The sequence below is a fragment of the Bombus impatiens genome, unplaced genomic scaffold (genome assembly GCF_000188095.3).
Source record: "Bombus impatiens unplaced genomic scaffold, BIMP_2.2 scf_0296, whole genome shotgun sequence".
NCBI lineage: Eukaryota > Metazoa > Arthropoda > Insecta > Hymenoptera > Apidae > Bombus > Bombus impatiens.
Window position 1 is genome coordinate 35,625 of NT_176715.1, and position 14,047 is coordinate 49,671.

Sequence of the window (14,047 nt, forward strand, 5' to 3'; positions counted from 1 at the left end):
GACAAAGTGTCAGTTGTACAATGATTCGAGGGTGTGACAATCACACATTCTCTTTGAGACACACATGCATAATACATCTATTCATGTTTGTTCGCTACTTGTCAAATTCATAATTGATTTCATTTCTCTTATTCCTGTAACAATATCCATTACTAAATGATTAAAGTATCTCGACAGATCAAAGTGGTGTTACTTCGAATCATTTGCTGGTTGTCGCGTGATTTAAGAATCAAGATTGAGAAAAGAGGGTCGCTATGCATACCGGACAATACACAGACATGTCCATCAAAATGTCAGGCTTCCTTTTGAAAATCACAGGTATCTCGAAGGCGACAAACAGTATCGGACAGAAGCGAAGGAAATTCATGGTGGTCTATACCATAGCTGCACTCGTTTATGGCGTGTACGTGAACGTCGTGGATATTTATCATAACTTGCATAATTTGGACGTGAGTAAGAAAGTCGTTAATCCTCCATGGACGCGTCTTTTGCTTTTTACATGAACTTTAAAGTTTTCATTAAAGTATGTGTGGGTAGTTGATCGCACAATGTGTCAGTAAATAGTACGATACATTATACGGATTTAGATATATCTCGTTAAAAAAGCTTGAGAGAATTTTTTCGTTGCAGATTGTAGGATTTCAGAAGTGTTTGCCCTATGTCATTTCAAACGTTCTTTTAACTTAAATTTACCAATTGCAAAAATATTACTAAGTCGTAAAATTGTTCTTTTCGAAGCAAGTTTCACCGATTAAATATTACAAATCGTTTTTTTCAGCATTGTATCTTTCTGGCTTCCAACACGTTGAACATAATATTGGCGATGTTCAAGCTTTCGGTACTGCACTTTTATAAAACGGAATTTTCGGATATAATTGTATACGCTCAAAAGCATTTCTGGCATATCGATTACAATGACGATGAGAAGATACTTTTCGCAGAGTGCAGAAATTTTTGCAAGTTATGGACGGTATTTATATTGCTTGTTACAGAAAGCTCTTTGTCTTTCTATGCAATTGTACCAATCAGCGGTAAGTTGATTCATCGATTAAAAGATTAAATAACGTTTCTTTTTTTTCCAAAAGAAAATAATTTTCGAAATAGTGAACTGACTAGCTATCTATATTTTGTTATAGAAGGATTGTACTTTATTTTTCATATATTCGTATATTCACATGTTTTTTTCATTCAAATATGGTAAAAACAATTGTAAGTCATAATACATTGAGGAAATAAATTTACGCGTTTTAAGTTATGGAAATACAAGGACTAAATTAACGTTCGAAGTAAGAAATAACTATCTCGGTTAGACAAAAACCTAAACTCATTCTAGTAAAGTCTGACCTTATAAGAAACGTTTATATTAATCAGGAGGATATTATAAAGCTCATGTTTCGCTATATTTCAGCGAACATTGGAAACAATGGTTCAGAAAGGTTACTTCCATTCAAAATGTGGGTCAATCTACCATTAACCGTGACACCTTATTATGAAATAATGTTCGCCATCGAGGTATTGCAAATCTCCATACATGTAGATTTTAAACTGATGGTCGTTTTTTCTTGTGCGCCCTCAAGTTTTGAAAAGTTTAAACTTTTAGCAACTCTATATCTTTCGTTGCCGGAATAGCTTCTCAATATTTGCAGAAAAAGTAACATAGCTTGATTAAAAAGATATTTAAGTAAAGTATCTGAAACTCGTGTCACATTTTCTTATTGCACAGTCGCCGGTTAAACAGCCCCTAAAAACTGGATAAAATATCATGTATCGCAATAATTTATCATCGACGACTTCATCATCGAATTACTATTTATACAGTTATTGGCCGTACAACAAATTGGCGCAAGTTATTTGTGCCCCGAACAGTTCTTATGTGTGCTGAATCTGCACGTGGTCTATCAGTTTCGTATGCTGCAAAAAACTTTATTGAACTTGTGGTCGAACATCGACGAACAAACCGATATCGCCGATTATTCAAACAAATACTACATAATATTGAAAAAATGCATCCGAAAGCATCAGTGGTTGATTCAATTGAACGCTCAACTCGAGCGTTTTCACGTTGCCGATTCTCAGTCACATGGTTATCTTTAGCGTGCTGATGTGTTTCGACACGTACGAAATCGTTCTGGTACGTATAAATGATAGGTCTGTTTTAGCCCTTAAAGGATACCGCGGATGGGAGTGCGCCATATCATTTAAATAAAAAATTTAGTGAAGTTAATCAAGTGCGATTAAACGTTTTGTTATTATTCCATACTAGATATTCTACTGGTGGTAAACTTTAAGGGTTGAATAAACGATCATTTCTTTCTACTTTTCACAAAATATTCTAATTTTCGAAACGAAAGCCGAATATATTAAATCTTCAGATCAGAATGTTGTACTTGTACATAGGCAAACATATCTTCCGAGAAACGACTTATATTTTTTTTCCACATGATCGGTAGCTTTGCCCATATAATTTTCTTCACATATATCTGCCATGGTTTGGTAGAAGAAAGCACGAATATTAGCATAGCGTCGTATTCGGGATGGTGGGTGTGTCTGCCAATGAGCAAAACAGGCAAAAAGATACGAAAGGATATGAAGATGATGATGATGAAAGCGATGAGACCGTGTCAACTGACCGCCGGAGGATTCTTTCCTGTGAATTTGGAAACATCTACCGCGGTATGCAACCACTTCCTTACTCTAATCTCACGTCTACTCTCAAAGTATCACTTTCAGCGTTCTGTTACGATATCTAACATTATTTTGTTCGTAAGTAAGCAGCATTTGCCTCAAAATATGTCTTATCTTCGAAATAATGTAACATGAATTTTATAGTATAGACAGTATAGATATGGTATTTTTGCATTTATGCTTATCGCATATACATTTTTACATATCTATAATTACAATAGAATACGTATTATAATAAACGTATAAATTTGATGAGATTTTTTCGTTACAACTTATAAGCTCGACGATGTCATACTTTGCTCTCATGGGGGAATCGTCTATGAGAGTAGCAGAGCAATAATTGACTATAAATGCACGGATTTGCACAATGAAAATACCTTAATATTAGCAAATAAACTTCAGTATTTGTATTCAAATGACTATAGGAATAAACCTAATATTATTGAATGATACGTAATTTCTTCAGAAAATTAGCGACAAATTTTCAAAATAAATTCACATTTGAACTTTATTTTCTCGAATGTGCGGCTGCTTCATCTGCGTTGAACGCTAATAAAAGTTCCATCAAGAAGGCAAAGCACACTTACGTCGCTTGAAAGTAACAAAAGCAAGTCACTTTATGCATAGTCACGATCGTTCTTCGTTCTTTCTATTGTCACCTGTTCCGTCCAAACTCTCTGAAATGGCGTTCACGCAAGTCGTCAGAGTGTCGTCGCGATGTAAAGATCTTGCTCTACCACATTGAGCCAAAATTAGATACATAGTCTTTATCTTGATTATTCGACGTTGACCGCGCGAACGATGCAAGATATGAACATCTGAATTTTTCAAAATTCGAAATCAATCTTTATTTATGCGTATATCACGTCATTTACATTTATTTCGTTACATTTGTTTCGACAATTAGTTATGCGTCGTGAATCTTCACGAAAGCTTCAATAACGCAATCAAAGATCAGATAGGCGATCAGAAATCAGATACGAGATTATCGTATTATGCAATTATTTCTGATACAAAGTTGAAGAGTTGTGTACAACAGCATCGAGTACTCATTGAATATCGCAGAAAGTTAGAAAATATATTTATGGCGATCGTGCTTGGCCGGGTAATTTCTTGCTACGATGTATGCCTTGTGGGATTTCAGCTATTTCTGGTGAATATGGTAGGCGATATATTTTAAGTTCTATCGTTCAGTCGTTTCGTTTCAAATTGTCTCAGTTACTTGCGCCTAAAGTTATCTCTTTACATTTTTATTATTTTTGTTGAAAATTTTATTTCTTTTATAAACGTGTGTATGCAGTAATCGTGAAAATTAGAGACTACGCGATGCCAGGACTAAAATCTTGGCTTGGACGTTTGTAGCTGACTACGTTAACCAGATAGAATGGATACACGATATACGGTAGTGTCCGGATATATCGCCACGAGCTATTTCCACCAACTCCTGCAATTGCTCGCTCAAGGCATGCCTCGTTGTCTGTGATCCGTATCGATGTAATTGAATTCGATATTGAATTATTGCGCTAAGCAAATATAATTTCTTCTACTGTTCATCATATTGTTACGAGATGGCCTTAATCGGATTATTGAGATTCGTGCGATCAAAATGATACCAAACATGAACATATTTGTCCAAGAATTTTTAACTAAACCGAAGAAATGTGTAATATTTGATCAGGAGTAAGAAATGATTCTGTCTTTCTCTTACCTTCGATACGTAATGTGCGCCAATTTTTGGAAAGTCAACACACCCGATATATAATCGTTAAACACAGTTTCGATCAGTGAACATATATTCGGATATTTTAATCACCACGTACAACAGATGCAGTCAATTCAAATATCGTACCAGCTTTTTAATAAATATTCATGGTATGTCAAATTGCATCAATTATACACAATACATACTATGCAAATGTAAATATCATACGGTTCCCTATTATTTGACTAGATACACAATTGGTTTATACATCAAACCGAGTTTTCATAGAGAAATGAAAATATTATTAAATAAATAAACATAGTTATTTTTTTGTTTCTGAACTTAGTTATACATTTTCGTTCAATATTTTAATTGAACATAATTATTAAATCCATGTATTATACACATACAATATATATATATAATGGCAGACAATAGAAAGTTTATAAAATAATAAATATAAAAAGACGCTATAATTTTACAAAACAGATTTATATTTGATAAGAGTAATGAATAAGTATATGTATAATATACAGTACAGAATAGACGATTATTACTAACACAGCAAAAGATCTGTAGTACAGAAGGTATTAAAATTCATAGTCTATCAATTTTAAATTTCCCTTTATCTGCAATTGTATAATACATATAGTAAAACTATAGTTTAAGATTGCACTTTTCACGAGAAATACACAGTTTCTCTGGAATATAATTTTCTGATTACATATACATCATCCGTACGACTGTCGTATGAAAAATAATGAATTTCGTAACTTAAATTATTTTCCAGTACAAGTGAAACAGTTGCACAGTTATTTCATGCATTTTACAATAGCTATTATCCACATCGGAAACAGTATGTTGAACAGAAATATTTGCATAAAAGTAAATTTATAAGCAAATTGATATTATAAACAATCCATCCATTTTTTTTCACAAGGTGTGAATCCTTCGTAGCAATACAAACAGCAATCTCACGCTTTTCCTCATCCATATGCATAATTCAAGGTCTTTTGAAGGTTGCACGAGAAAAGAAAATTTGATTTCTTTGCTCTCATTTCCCATGATTCATGGTATCTAGAATTCCATTAAACGAATTCCATATTTAAAGAAGTTTGCCTAAGTGGTTCATAAAAAATATAAATCGTACGAAGGAATAAACTAATAGTTAATCCTACATGATATTTACTTATTTTACTTGTTCATTTGTTCAAGATCGCATCAACCCTGCGATTATTAGCGAAAACAACGACCGTATACATAATATCTAATACGTAATATATAACATACATAATACATAACGCATAATGAATTAACGATATAGCAATACGGCAGTATATTAGATTGCAGATTTTTGAGCGAATTACAATCAAGCAAATAAGTAGTAGAACCTCGGTAAAAAATTGCTTTATCTACCAAATATTACAAAAAGTACTGTACCTTGGATATATCATATATTTTATTATATTATATGCATTCTGTGCAATATTGCATTTTAAATGTCCCATAAATGTATAAAAATCAGCGGTCTAATTGATTATAAGCGAATATATGTATACACGCATAGCGGTTACTACATAGTCGGATAAGCTCAGTTTACAATGTTATATCCCAATGTTATCCCACGTAGTTATGTTTTTAAGAAAGCATAGAATAGTTTTGCAGAGTTTTTGATTGTTAAAAACTAAATGAAACTGAAGCGAGAGATAAAATTCAGTCCTTTTGTGCAAGACATTTTTGCAGTTCGATAGACGGTCCATTAAGAAGATACCATTGTGATAGTTGCTCTTTTGCATCGCTTCTGGTTAGAAAGCGTGAATGTGTTACGTGGCTTTTTCGTCAATCGACCTTAGTGTTCGATAATCAATTTTTGCGCGACCGTTTTCTTCTGTATACTGTTTACTAGTCTGTACAGTGGTAAATATTTACTTCAACGTAAATTAGATAGAGGAAGGACACACGGGGATAAAGGAAAAGTAGGATGAGAGATTGTAAAATCAAAGCAAATACACGTGTCGAATGGTACGAACTTTTTGGAGTTCGGACGCAATGCGATTTTCCAGGAAAGTTGCGGCCGTGGCAGCGACGGTGGCGGCGGCGGGAAATTCCCCGGGCCGAGCGAATTGGTCTCCATGGAAACCACCCCAAAGCCAATCCGGGGTACATTCGTACGTACATTTACCCTTGTCGAGGCGCGTCTGCAACACTCCCCTTACTCCGCTCTCTCTTCATAAACTTGCTTCCCTTTTCGCCCCTCTCGACTCTTCCGTATTGTCCCCCTTCTCCGCATCCCGAGCTCTCCTTCTCCCTTTCTCCCGTTATCTGCTTCACTCCACCATCTTGCTCCCTTTTATTTTATTTTTCTCTCGCGTCTCTTTGTTCCGCTATAATCTTCCTACCCGATTTCTTTTTTATCTTCATAACCATCCTATTTCTCTATCGTTTCGTTTTATTTTACGTTCTTTTTACGCCTCCTCTTCCTTCCTCCTTTCACTTTTCCGCGTTCACTTTCCTTCGTCGCGTTCCAAACCAAACCAGTAAGAAACGAGTCGCCTATTTGTCAACCCCGCGAAACAAAAAACGGGGGAAATTGATGAATTATACGAGATCGATCAAATCGATGAAACGTTTTTGCGCTGAGATCCAACAGATTTCAAAAAGTGGAGTTACCACTTTCGCCCGTGAGCTTGATGCCCGTGAGCGTGACATTTATTTGAAATTCGATTTATATATTATTACGTAGTAATTAATCATTTCAATCCTGTAAAGCAGTAACGAAGGTATTAAAATTTATGTAATAGGTAGCGAATGTAATTTATTTTTCAATATTTGTCGTCAATGCTCTTCTTACGTAATAAAAAGTGTCTGGTAATGAGGGATTTCAATCGAATCGCTGTCCTTAAGAAGGAAATAATAAGAAGAAATTTCCTTTGTTGAAAATATCGTAAGCACGATTGTATTTTACCTCTCATAATATTGATCATAGCTAGTAAACGTTAGATATTTAAGTTACATTTCCATTGTTATATATCAAACAATAGAAGCTATATATGAATACAATAAAATAACAATTACAATAAAATTAAATGTTTATGTATATATACTTTTTTGAATTCTTACTAATTATATTTTTATTATCATCTTTTAATATTTTCCTTCTGCTGCAATAACATTCGCATATTCTTCCAGCTTTTTTATTTTCTTTTGTCACTCAATAACATTTATGTTTTTGCGTTTCAGATCAACTTTCTTTTAGCTATTTCTTTCATGTAGCATTTTGCAATTCTCTTTCTCGTTTCACAGTATCTAACATGTTCTTCTTTACTTCTTTTTCGTCAGTTTCTGACGTTAGAGACGCCACGTCAGCGACGACGCCAGCGGCGCGGCGCGCGTCGTCCAGCAGATTGCCTGGCACGATGCAGCCTTATAGACGCCGCGTCGTTGCGTGTCTGATTGCTCGAGGCCCTGCGTTTAATCGAACAGTGACGCCGAAGAGGGCTTCTATGACATTTGATAAGCTCCTTTTCTTTCTCTATCTACACTTGCGTTCTATTCTTACCTCTACGCAAATATTCTTTATGCATTTGACAATTATTGACAGAAAGATCTCGTTTTATTAGCTTCGTTGCCATATTGCTTCTTTAAAATTAACAGAAACAATTAACGATAGAAGGAGGAGATGAGTTTCCATTAGTAGAAAAGCACATAATTAATCGCGTACATATTCGGATACGGCACTATCTGTCTTGCCGCGTATAAGAAATGATTTTTAAACATCGTGTTAAGGTCCTTTTCTTTGTACGAGTATTTCCTATAATGATACCTTCTCGTATCGTCTTGTATCGAATAACATTTACTACGGTACTTTTCTTCGTTACGAATAATTGTACAATTTTGCGATAAATTTTTCCCCTTGTCTTTATAATAATGGATATACAGTGGCCCAACTGAATATTAAACTGAAAAGTAACGCGAGCGTTGAAATACTTTCGCGAACCTCATAAGACGCTATGTAGATACAAAGTCCTTAAGTACCAATCCCGTATACGTTGACAGATTTTCTTTTAATATTCACTATACATTCCTTAGAACTTGTTTCTTCGTTTAATCACAATCCAGGTTTCAGAACTTAAGATTAACGTGTGTTGTTTGTTTGTTAGCAGTTTAGAGCGTAAACGTTCGAATATTTTCGTAAGCGGCTGTATATAAGTGTACATGGATGAAGCATAAATCCTCCACAGCTGTCTAGCTCAACGCGTCAGCTACCTCTGCTGTGCTCGTTTCCCTGGTCCTTCTTTCCCTAATGGCAAGAGGTAACCGTCCAGGACAGTGCGTCATCGGACTGTCGACCTGGTACGATACAGCTTCTGGCTGTGTGGTCCGCGGTATCGTAGGGATAACATCGCACGGTGCTATTTGCTGGTATACTGGTCATGTGCTATTTGCCGAATGTGATTCTCCAGAAATCAGTGGCATTGGAAGAGACGAGGCGGTAGCAGTTCCACCCTTGCGAAACCAGCCCACGAGTCTCCTTTCTGACCTGCGACTAGTTATCAAAGTACTCTTCGTTTACACAGATGCTAGGTAAGCTAGGTAAGATAGAACTTCGATGGGAACCAGATCTCCTTCATATGCACCTTCTCGATCGCGTAGTTCGCTTTTTACGCCTCATACGAGCCCAGATTCAGTAGAATTGGGTCTCCAGTCGCAGCTCTTAAAGGACTTCGATTACACTAAGCTCCACTAGGTCAATATTGCTCCTGGCAGCAGCTAAATAGTGTGATAATGCGAGTGACAGTGCGAGTATGCGACGTTGTAATCTTCATCGATATCGAGGATCTCCGCCGCTGTTAGAACTGCGATTATTGTAATAAACGTATTTAAAAATCACCGAAACCGAGAACGTCAGTTTTCTGAATAATTGATGGTTAATTTTCTTTTTACATACAAGTGACATGGATTTAATTCGACCGAATAAGTTGTTGCGAATTCTCAACTAATCAGTCAGGTTGCTGATCGGTTAATATCGCGAATCTTGAACCAGATTAACGCTCAAGGTGAAGGTAAATTAAAGATGTTGAGTAGTCGTATGTTTAGGTTATTTATTTGCACTGTTTAGTATACACGAAGAGAATCACTAGCACGTTAAGATACAGAATAGTGTTATGTTTTAGTCGATACGGATTAGTATAACAAGAAGAGTATGACGCTCTGATGAATGTTGCAAGACTTTGTTCATACCGCTTTCTCAAGAAGCTTCGTCTTACTTTTATATTATTTTCCTTATATATTACTTCTCCGTCCCCGGTTTTCCTTCTTACCACGGGTTTTATGGGATGGGAATCTATTACTTCAAATCTTATAATTCTGTACTCTCGTGGGCGCTTATCCTCTGGTATTGTTGATTGATACCAGTTGTTTACTTTAGACCTGACCGATCGGGCACTTAGGGCACTTATTAATTAGCCTCTTGATGAGTTTCGCATGTAAAGTTTACAATTTGGAAGGTAGGAAATTTGGACTTTTCCAGAAAAGACTGATGTGCTGTTTCAGTCATAAACGGACGGCCACTTCAAATCCCGAACATAAGTAAACTTTACAAAAAGAAAAAAAAATGAAAAAGAAAGAAAGAAAATGGAGATATTAGAGAACAATTCAATCGTAAAGAGGAACGATCAACGTTTCATAAACGAAACACGCGGTACTGGTGCGTTGCTAGAAATAACAAATGTTTGCTTTCTCTGTGTTTTATTTTCGTTGCTATCGCTCCTGCGTTTATTTCCTGGTGAAACAGTTCTAACGAACCGGAGATGATAGGTTCTCGAGAGTGCTTAACTTTTCAGTTTTAAAACATTAACCAACATCTCGAGGGAGTCGTATGTGCAAAGCCCATGAAAGTGCATTATGATCAGCCTTCGTTAATGGTTTCCCATCGATCCTAGTATTGTACATACACCATATAGCTATGCACAGCACGTTAATTTTGTTTGCACTTAATGTAATTTTGTCCATGTTAAACTCACCTATATACATCTAAATAAAGCGATGACAATCACTCGATATTATCGCTTCTGATATAATCAGTATAATTGTAGTTGTATTTATGATCTGCCCATCGATTTCCATCCATTGGATCGAGTGATAAGTTTGTTTATTCTTCAAAAATTATTTATAAAAGGGAAAGATACACGTATCGGAATATTTTCACGAAAAACTACGCCTGCGTGACTTAACTTCGGCCCGACAGACATTGGCATCTAAACGAATTATTACAATTAATTATAATTACGTTCAACGACACGATAAGTTGTATAAAGTTACCATGGAAGAACATTTATAAGCATGTAAATTGACACACTGATGATCAACCAATGGTTGAACCAAATCACAGAAAACACTTATGAATTAAAAAAAGTTGTTTCTGCCGTATTCCAGTTTAGCGACAAAGTAACGCGTGAGCACCGAACTTTAAAGTCACTTGAAAACACATAACTATGAAGACACCGTTATTCGCTAATCCATCGTTGTACGGTCAAGACCCGACAATGGGCTGGACTCCGACCGATTCAAGCTCCGTTATGTGCATGGAATTGTAGTAGGGAGGCTTTCTTGAAGTTCCAAACGATACATAAAAGACATCAAAGACTAGAAAAATAATTCTGAGGGTTGTAACTTATCCGTTTTGCATATATCGGATGATTACGTTATGGGGCACTTGATCGGATAAACGAGACCAAGCTCCACCTGCATAGATCGGATAACTGGACCGCCAGACAGGCGCCATCGCCTGCATCCTGTTTATCACGGTTGCCAGAAGTACGGACAGCAGAGAGGGGTTTTGACGTAGCAAACAATAACAGAGGGAGAACAGACTAGTTCTTACCGAGGAGTCGGCGTCGATTGGCGTTAGCGTCGGTTGGTGACTCCACGCTTTCAAAACACGAAGCGAATCGCGCATATCAACAGCAAGTGCATAGGTAAACGCTTGTTGATTGCGAGGTGACAATAATTTTGTATAGTTTTGTCGAATTTTGAAATTCCGATATAAATAAGGAATCAGGTGAGACAACTGTTTAACACTGTTGTATCAATGTAATCTAAGAAATGATCGTTTTTTAAAGAATATGAAGTATTTTGTTATCCTGGAGTTATGACACGCGAAATCGATCACTCGTGTATTCTTTAAAGCGATAAATTCGAAGGCAGTGACTACGTCATTTTAGTTTTACGATTATTTGTTCTTTTCTTAAATAGCTCTTTTGATGTATTTAGGCAGTGATGGCGTGCCGGTACAGCTGAAAGAAGCTTTGCTATAGAAAATGAGTCAAGTAAGACATATTATATGTTTGATACTTTTGCATCGGTTTACATCGTTATAATATCTTAAATCAATTAATAACGAGTATTTTATAAAGGGACAGCGGTAATAGTATGCTGTTTCCTGCTACAAGGAAAGTTCCTAAAAAGCAGGCATTCCGTAATGACCAATATGAAACTAGGGGTACAGCTTGCAGCGGTATCCTCGTAGCAGATGGATGTGAGCTGCTGAAGCACAATAAAAGAATGACCTATTTAGTAAATGTATGGGCAAGAAGTCTGAAAGAGGTAAGACATGGAGCAGAAGGTTCAACAACCTGTTCTTTGGAGAACAATGTAAAGAAAGCGGAATTGAGAGTTGAACGTTGTTGAGCACAGCAGAAGTTTCTACTTATTCGGACATTTTTCCATTTCATATTCAACATTGAGAAATCAACAATAGTGTAAAATATTTGGCTCAAAAGAAACGAAATATCTGCTCTCATTACAAAATGTTATTAACAAATGTATAGTTTTAGAAATATTACGAAACATAACTTTCTCCGCATTGATAGATGAAAGAGACACGTCGGAAGTCAAAAGTAAAAAAGGCTATGTAGGAAAACTTGTACAAATGTTTTCTACATTCTTTAATAACAAACTAATGATTTAATTGCTAAAGAAAAATACTAAATTCAAACGCCAGTTTTACAGCGATCACTCCTAACAACACCCCCATATATATAGTATACGTATAATATAGTATACGTATAATATATAGTATAATGTATAGTAATCAGATAATACTATGCCATTCTTACAGCATTGGAAGCTGTTAAAAAACACTATAAAACAGCTGTCGTATTTAGCAACTCGCTAGCAACGATACTCGTAATAACTAGCAATAACTTTGTTATAAGAGACATACTCGAATTATACACGGATCTATCAGCAGCAAATTACTATAGCATGAATTCCAGTCCATCAAGGAATATCGAGTAACGAAGCTGCAGACAACGTAGTCAAAGAAGCGGTAAATATCCAACCTTCGACCACATCAACGTCACGTCAAGATTTTAAAAGAAGCATACAGCACACGTCAAACAAGCGTGGAAGCACAAGTGGAACGTTGAAAAATCGATTAGATCGAGCAACAGCCCGAACAATTTTCTTCATGACGTGATAGGAAGATCCTTCAATGGCAGAAACCGAATAATTCTAAACAGGATCCACATTGGCCATGTTGAGGCTGAGGTTGACCGATTGCAGAACGAGTGGATGAATTTGTAATAGAAAAGTATATTGAAATAATTAAAGGTATAAGTATAAGTTTATGTTGATTCAGATCCTCGCTCTCTTAGTGTTGCGATACAATGGAATCGATAGGGAGCACGTTCATATATTTATAGCGAAAGGGCATTACCAAAAATGTTAACCTTATAGCTTTAGCTAGAGGCTACAAGGAACATAAATAGACATCTGTTTACTAGTTCCTTTGTTCCTAGACCTTGCGACCCAAAACATAATGTATATTCAAGGGTATAATGTATATTTCTGCGTAACAGCAGTCTCCAAGTCACGGTATACATAAACAAAGACGTAGAGTTTTTCTTGAAGCAGTTACTTCAACAGGCCATACCAGACGCTCTTACAAATTCCTCCTCACCTGAAAGGGAATACCTTTGCCTCACTGAAACACATGTCAATGTTCTTTGACTCTTAAATACATATCGATCTTTCGTAAAAAAACAGAGACCTTACGAAATCAGGCTAAACTTCTCCAATCAGTAAAGGAACGTTTTGTACGAAGATTGTTAAGAACCTTCTCAAATTTATCCAAAGCAATAAATAGGTTCTACGATCTTATCTAAGTACTACCAATCGGCAGATCGATAATGGTCCAGATGTCGGTAGGACGTTGATCTTTTAAATAAAAAAAGGCATACTAAATTGAAGTGGATGGAGAAAGAAGAACGAGCCCTTGACAAATCGCCTTAACAACAGAACCTACACTGGCAATAGGATTATCATTATGGTCCTATCGCGTCATCGATCGCCGATCGAACGATTCTGTCGGTGATCGCCAGCGGAATTCGTTTTGGCCTGGAGCTGTTACAAAATTGTAATAAAAACTTATAATTATCCTTTTTCCCCGTTTCTCTTGAATGTGGCGTAACTGACTATTTTATGAATCTTTCGACCTCGGTGAGAGAACGCAGTGGATGACTAATTACATTCACCGTGTTACCGTGATAAATAGTTTTGCGGAATTAATGCGATAACCGAAGTACTGTCAAATTATTTCCAAACAATAGCGAAAAGATAACGCTGGTTTGGTTGCAATCGTATCATTGGTATGCAGAC

General features: G+C 36.1%; 1 protein-coding gene across 1 annotated transcript; it reads left to right on the forward strand.

Annotated features, from left to right (window-relative positions):
- Window positions 1–278: 278 nt before the first annotated feature.
- Window positions 279–4,020, forward strand: LOC100745292. The gene is made up of 5 exons (XM_033320374.1): window positions 279–449; window positions 779–1,031; window positions 1,409–1,628; window positions 2,451–2,673; window positions 3,593–4,020. The coding sequence occupies exons 1-5, from the start codon at window positions 279–281 to the stop codon at window positions 3,863–3,865; spliced, it is 1,140 nt and encodes a 379-aa protein (XP_033176265.1). The 3' UTR covers window positions 3,866–4,020.
- Window positions 4,021–14,047: the final 10,027 nt, after the last annotated feature.